The 7477-nt window shown below is 41.6% G+C and overlaps 1 protein-coding gene across 1 annotated transcript in view; it reads left to right on the top strand.

Moving 5' to 3' along the window:
- The first annotated feature begins 1227 nt into the window (after window positions 1-1227).
- Window positions 1228-7477, top strand: part of schip1 (schwannomin interacting protein 1) — a 582838-nt gene continuing 576588 nt past the window's right edge. The window contains exon 1 of the mRNA XM_055646367.1: window positions 1228-1338. Coding sequence (XP_055502342.1) covers window positions 1330-1338 — 9 coding nt within the window. The 5' untranslated portion in view covers window positions 1228-1329. The remainder of the gene's footprint in view (window positions 1339-7477) is intronic.

Raw genomic sequence — 7477 nt, 5'->3', positions numbered from 1 at the left:
TAGAGGAACTCAGCCAGGCAGCATCAGTGGAGGGAATGGGCAAACGACCGAATGGGCAAAGAGAAGATCGGTCCATTCCCCTCCACAGATGCTGACTGGCTGGCCAAGTTCCTGTTTGGCTCAGGTGGAATTAGCTGATCACCAGATGGCAAAACTAGCATGGCTCTTCGGGGAGATGGTGATCGCATACAAGACATTGAGTTGTGTTTCCTATCGGGTGGGGAGGTGAACAAGTGAGGCGGCTAACATTGAAGGTTCGCCTCACGTTGGTCATTTCTGCGAGATTTCTGGCGGAGCAACCGTTGCAGTGAAAAACAGTGCACTGCAAGATGGGCAGAACTTTAATGATGGCTGCTTGGTTTTATTTAAACAACAGACAATAGGTGCAAGAGTAGGCCATCTGGCCCTTCGAGCCAGCACCGCCATTCAATGTGATCATGGCTGATCGTCCACAATCAGTACCCCGTTCCTGCCTTCTCCCCATATCCCCTGGCGTCACTATTTATCTAGCTCTCTCTTGAAAGTATCCAGAGAACCGACCTCCACCAGGATCGAGCCACTGTTAGAAATCTATTCATAACATATTGGTTGTACCAGAGTAAGAATTAAGGTGAAATTTAGCTTTCAAGAAAATATCAAAATACATTGGACGAAGAGGGGCCACAGTTAACGCTCCTGTATTCTCGAAAAGTCTCCAAAACTTAATACCTGACCTCCAGTACAATAGAAAGCCTTGATAGACACAAAATACTGGAGTAACTCAGCGGGACGGGCAGCATCTCTGGAGAGAAGGAATGGGTGACGTTTCGGGTCGAGACCCTTGTTCAGACTGATCTAGAAAGCCGTGAGCTCTGTGTAAGATTCAAACATGTCCCATTTTGGCCACTTGGCAGGTAAATTGGGAATTAGCATTGCGGGTGAGAGGTGAACCCGCGGCACTTGGCACCGGGGGGAAAGGTGGCGGCGGCGGTAGCGAGGTGGGGAACTGGCCGGGCGTGTGCGCACTTATTTGGATACTGTGTGTTGATCCTGTGATGGATGCAATGCGCACGTTCCCGTGCAGTTGTTGAAGCGTGACCAAGCGTCTGCGCTCATCCACCCTTCCCCTCCCAGCCTCACCTCCCAAATTGCAATGAGTTCATCGGCGTGTTTGGTTGGTCCTCGCGTGGGGTGGGTGTTTGCGCTTTGACGGCATCGCTCCGGTGCTCACGGTGTGTGCACAGCAACCCCAGCCTCCCACTCCAAAGATTCACTCCGCGCCAGAGGTTGGACCAGCTGATCTTTGCACAAGACTTCAGCCTTCAGTTTCATTGCCTAGGAAACGCCAAGATGCGTCTGGTAATTGATTTTTTTTTAATGCTTCCGTTCTATCTATCTCCTTCTGTTTATCCCTGTATCCCTTTTCTTTTGTTATTTATTTAAATTCCGGTCTAGGTGTACAGCAGGTAGTCTGTAGCGCAGTGGCTGCCCGCTGGTTTAACACGAGTGGAGCCTCTCTCGCGTGTAGCTTTCCCCCCCCGGTCAGACTAACCCCGGGCACGGGGTGTGTTGCAGATTCCTCGCACGCAAGCCGAGTTTTCCTCCTTGTTCCCCGTCCACAGCCCGGCTGCATTCGGTGGAGCAGCGGCTTCATAGTTTAAGGCAGAATTTCAATGCTGACCACTGACCCTTCAGTTTTATTTCAGCTCTGTACACTTAAATTGTAATGGGCATTACACACCTGATTCATCGCGCTCTGTCTGATCTGTAGCAAAAATGGATGCAGATATTCCCCACTCTGAGACATTAATATTTGGGGTAAATAGTTGATATTTTCTGTTAGTCTGTTCCTGGATTTTGTTTCGTTTTATGAATAGAAACACCTAGGCGTTTCAATGGCAGCTGGCAATTCGATTTGTCAGATTACTTTCATCAGCAACCGTTGTTGGTAGATTTCTCCCCTGGTAACTGTGCCAAAGTTAAACTTCAGCCAGCCCGGTAAGACGCAGGTTGATCGAATGGGTTTATTTTCCCATTCGTTGAATCGCAGTGCGTTTTTTTTTTCTCTAAACCGATCTGGAATTTTGAAAATCCTCTCGTTTTTGTTGCCTTGCCAAGGAAAACTCTTTCCTTCCCGGGGTTAATCTCTGCCAGGAAGGTATCAACATACGGCAAAGCTTGTGGCTGATGCATGAGGATGTTGGGCCAACTATCAGTAGTGTTAGTGCCTAATGTGTAGGGGGGGACTGCAGGTGCTGGTTTAAACCGAAGACTTGCACAAAAAGCTGGAGCAACTCAGCGGGACAGGCAGCATCTCTGGAGAAAAGGACGAGGTGGCGTTTTGGACGAACCCCTTCTTCAGTCGACCAGTCTCGACACGAAACGCCGCCTATTCCTTTTCTCCGGAGATGCTACCTGACCCGATGTGCTACTCCAGCTTTTTTGTGTCTGTCTAACCATGTTTGGTCCTTAATGCCAGCAATTTGTCCCGTAAAAAAAAAATCATTACACCTGAACGATCATCATCAGTGCCCTATTCTTTTTGTTTGGACTTGCTTTGCACGCCTCTTCGATTGCAGAGTTTGCCACACACTTCATCCATTTTCGCTCGGCATCAAGAGAATCTAGCCGCTGCCTTTCCCTCCGCGAGGAGGATAGCTGTTAGTCATAGGTATTGACCGCTGGGAATTTGTGCATGGAACTGCTATTTGAAACTCATTGATTTGTAAGATGAGCTAAACAGTGAGCTATACAATATGAGTGTGCTGCTCCAATATCCCGACTACAGGGTAGAAAGATGTAGTTTACTCAGTTACTTGAAACTCCAATTCCATTCTGCCAAATATCAAATCACCACTGGGTAGGTTTTAGTTCCGCCTTGTTTCCAGGTGTTTCATCTCTGTAGTTGATATGATCCCTTCCTGTGTTCTGGTAAGCGAAAGAATGGATAGCTAGCACCTGACAATTTGCTGACTACCGGCCGAGGTGCTCCGAGATGTTCACTTGCAAAACACAACTTGACCTCTGTTCAGCCATCTTCCCTTTGTCACAGATCCTTACCATTGTTTGGTTTGGGATAGCATGCACATTCCTTCAAAAAGCAAAAGGCAATGCACATCTTGGTTTTCTCAACATAAGACATTAAGTGTGCGCCCTGAGGTGAGTGTGTCAGACTTAGGACAGGCCTTTGAATCAATAAGATCCATCAGAATGAAGATCACTTCACTTGCTGTCAGTCCCTTCACAAATGGGACTGATATTTGTTATTTTGTTGATTTTATCGAGAGCTATTGTGCTGCAGTGATTGATTCACAGTTCATCCTTTTATAGACACAAAATGCTGGAGTAGCTCAGCGGATCAGGCAGCATCTCAGGAGAGAATTAATGGGTCTTGAGTCTGAAGAAGGGTCTCGACCCTAAACGTCACCCATTCCTTCTCTCCAGAGATACTTGCCTGATCCGCTGAGCTACTCCAGCATTTTGTGTCCATCTTTGGTTTAAACCAGCATCTGCAGTTTCTTCCTACTCTTTTTTTCCTTTTGATATGCAGGCCAACTACAGGCTAACCTGGGTTAGGAACATCCATCCTATGAACACCCCAACCTTTGAATGAACTCCCATAATATTACTCAATTTAAAACTCTGAACCGTGTACCAATATTTGTTCCTATGAATGAAAGATTGTTTCCCCTCTCCCTATACGTGGGAATTGTTCTTTCTCATCAATGATATGCACTTCGATGACATTCATTACAATAATGTGGAGGATTGGTGACCATATCAAATGATTTTTGTATATTTTCTGAGTTATGGAAATATTAACATGATTGTTTATAAAAATGGCACCCATTCATTGCCTGGTACATCAGTGAATAAAATATGTGATCATTATATTGTTTGTGGCAAAGATTAGACAGTTATAGGACTAAGTGGTGTTGGAAATCAGGGGATATGGGGAGAAAGGGGGGAAATGAGGTGAGGAGGGAGATAGATCAGCTATGATTGAATGGCAGAGTAGACAATGGGCCAAATGGCCTAATTCTGCTCCTTTTACATATGACCTTAAATGCTAGTATCTGGAATTAACTTTAGTCAGATTTCTGGCATGTTAACAGTATCTTATCTCAATGTGTTTGAGCGCCCCAAATCTCTCCTCTGATGGCGTATGGTCACACTGCAAAGTTCATAATTTAACCCAAATCTTCAGTGACACTCCTGCCCTCAGTATATAAAAGTTGTGAGATTCTGATTAACTGTGTGCGATGGCAAATCCAGGAAAAAGCAGCCATCTATCAATGGCACTTCCAGCTGTATCAATTCTGTGGAGTTGATGATAGTCGAGTAGCGATCCATTGTTTCTTTAGGCTGGTAGATGACGCATTGGTCAGCAATTTATCAAGAATGCCTTCGACAAAATCCGACTGCAGCCACTTGATTTCTCTGGCTTTATTTAAAACAAAAAAAGATGCTTCGGTGTGTATCTGCCAGGAGATGGTGATTCTTCAAAATAAAGTCTGGAACCTCAAATGGTCGTGATGGATTAACCCAACTGCTGCAATATAACTCCCCATGATTTAGGATTAAAACAAAATCTAGCGATGAGGCTGGATGAGTAATTCACTGTTACCACAGCAAGTTACACATACTAGTGTTTTACAGCATAAAGGCATATTATTCAGTAAATATTCATGATTCTGGGTGAAAAAGTGATGACATAAAGCATTTGGAGCATGTTTTATCTCAATGTGAATTTTGTTTGATTAGTGGGATACATGTGGAAGAATTCTCATCCAGAAAATTAATGATTTTAATTACAAAAATACTTTCTGATGTAATTTGATGCATCTGAGCATAAAAAAACAGTTTGTATAAAATCAACAAAATTCTAAGAACACTGGTTATCTGAAATATAAGCAGAAAATGCCGTGGGCTCTGAGCAAGTCGATCAGAACTTGGAGAAGGAAACCGTGACCTTATGTTTATTATGATTTTAAATACTAAAACATCATCCTGTAATAAATTAGTTTGTGCTCATGTTTTTTGGTTGTTGCCATTTTGGTAATAGACCTCTAAATGACAAATAATGCAGTATGAGGCTGCAAGACAGACCTTCATTCTTTGTGTGTGCTGATTGTTCCAGATAGGTCATATCATCTTTAACTTGAAGTTTAAACCCTTTCTTAACTTACTGTCCTTGATTGTCCACATGTCAGTCTTTAATCATGATATTTCCCCTATGGAATAATATTCTTGTCTTTTACTCTTTATACCATTCAAATTATTTTTTTTCCTTTCTGTTCTATTGCAATGTTGAAATTCACCTTAATCCCAGATGTTGCATTATACATTTTATTATTTAGTCCTTGTATCCTTTCAAAAAAATATAGGGACTTAAAAAATGCTCTAAATCAGTTCCCTTCTTTCATTATTAGGAAGATGTTTCCAGGTTTTCCAGGAGGCAGCTTCTGTTTGTGCATGAATCTTAAATGACGTGCAATAGTTTACAATATTCCACAAGGGCATGGCAGAATGAAAGATTAAAAAATGATGTCAAAATAATTGTACAAGAATAAAAGGTGATATTGTTCATTGTGGTATCATCAGGCTAAAATATTTCACATTAGATCATCATTTTATTTTGTAGATTTTTTTTGGCAACATTAGTCATTGGTAAAGTCAGAAATGTCAAACTTGTAATCAAATTACGTCTGGTTCTCATTAATATTGCTGAAATGTATTTTTTCCAAATTAGCGCCCCGTAAATGTGTAATAAAACATTTAACTACAATTATTAGACTGTAATTGCTAAGCACTTGTGTGCTGAGTACTACTTTATCAGTACTAACCATTTTATTAATCACTCTATTTACTATACCTCTTATTGACCCAACTTCAATTTCTTAGATTTATGTGGGATCTTATCCCTGAAGAAGCATATCCCATTTACAGCATGTAGTAATTTAATACTGCTCAATCTACTCTTGTGTGGTTAGAGGAAAGAGTAGTGGGGAGAATGAACCCAGGAGCTGAAGTGCTCCAAATACATGACTCTGGTATAAATCATTTTAATTTGCATCTGATTTTGGACTAACCTCACAAAGTGGAGCGCGAAGGTCTTCAGGTCAAGAGCAATAGGGCTGGGACAATACACTATTTGCAAAATGCTTGATAATATATTGATTTTATATTTTAATTTTTAGCTGCCACAAAATCTGGTACATATCAAGAAAGCAACTAATTAATGGGATGAGACCAAACACTGTAGGAAATGACAAAGGAATGACGGTTTGAGTCAGTCTTGTTTGTTGATATGTGAGAATCTTCATACAAAATGCCTTTTCCATCCATCAGTGAATGTATTTTAAAGTTGTTACCTATGATCGCAGATTAATCTTAACAAATGTAATTGTAGATGCAGATCCTGCAATGAAGCACAAGGGGAATAGATTAGATGGTAATTCCTTTTCAACATTAGGGCAAGATCTGATAACAAGAATTGCATGCACTTTCAGGAGACCACACAGGATTTGGATCACCATCAGCATTCTCAAGTAAGTGAGATGTAAGCGATGTCAAAACAAATAAAGAGGAATAGCATTTTGATTATTAAATTTAATGCTAACATATTCTTGAGACTGTTAAATTGTTTTTAATGAAATCTGGCATGCCATAGGTATTTCCTAATTAGTTACACCTCCAAAATAATTTTATGCTTTGATGTCATAACTGCGTTATGAGCAGGGTTGTTTCAATTTGTCCTTCTGGTTTGCAGGTGAAATAAAGCTCAATATTTATCCAGGCTCTTGAATCAATGTTTTTAAATCAGCATTCACTGCACACACTGTGGACCCAATAAATGTGTATGTGTTAAATAGTTGAAGTGAATTCTGTTAGTCAGCTGGCTTTATTCTTTCCTCACCATGGCACTTGCAAATTGGTGTCAAGAAGGTCAGTGCCTGATATGACCTTAAATCTTCATTCCTCTGCTGTTACTGTATTGTAGATGTTCACATCAACCTACTTTCTGCAATGGGATTTGAAGAATGTTATAGTGAGGCAAGGCCATCGGCAAATAGGAATGACCCCAGGAATGAGTGGGTTAATATATGATGGGCGTTTGACGACACTGGGCCTGTTCTCACTGGTGTTTAAATAAATGGGGGGCAGGCATTGAAACATACAGAATAGTGAAAGGCTTGGACAGAGAGGATGTGGAGAGGATATTTCCACTCGTGGGAGAGTCTAGGACTAGAGGTGATAGCCTCAGAATTAAAGGACGTTCCTTTAGGAAGGAGATGAGGAGGAATTTCTTTAGCCAGAGGGTGGTGAATCTGTGCAATTATTTGCCACAGAAGGCTGTGGAGGCCAAGTCAGTGGATATTTTTAAGGCAGAGATGGATAGATTCATGATTAGTACAGGTGTCAAGGTTTATGGGAGAAGGCAGGAGAATGGAGTTCAGAGAGAATGGCCCATCAAGTTTTGCTCCTATCACTTGCG

Source organism: Leucoraja erinacea, chromosome 14 (genome assembly GCF_028641065.1).
Source record: "Leucoraja erinacea ecotype New England chromosome 14, Leri_hhj_1, whole genome shotgun sequence".
Taxonomy (NCBI): domain Eukaryota; kingdom Metazoa; phylum Chordata; class Chondrichthyes; order Rajiformes; family Rajidae; genus Leucoraja; species Leucoraja erinaceus.
The sequence above is the reverse complement of the archived record's forward strand: the minus strand, read 5'-3'. Positions and strand labels throughout refer to the sequence as shown.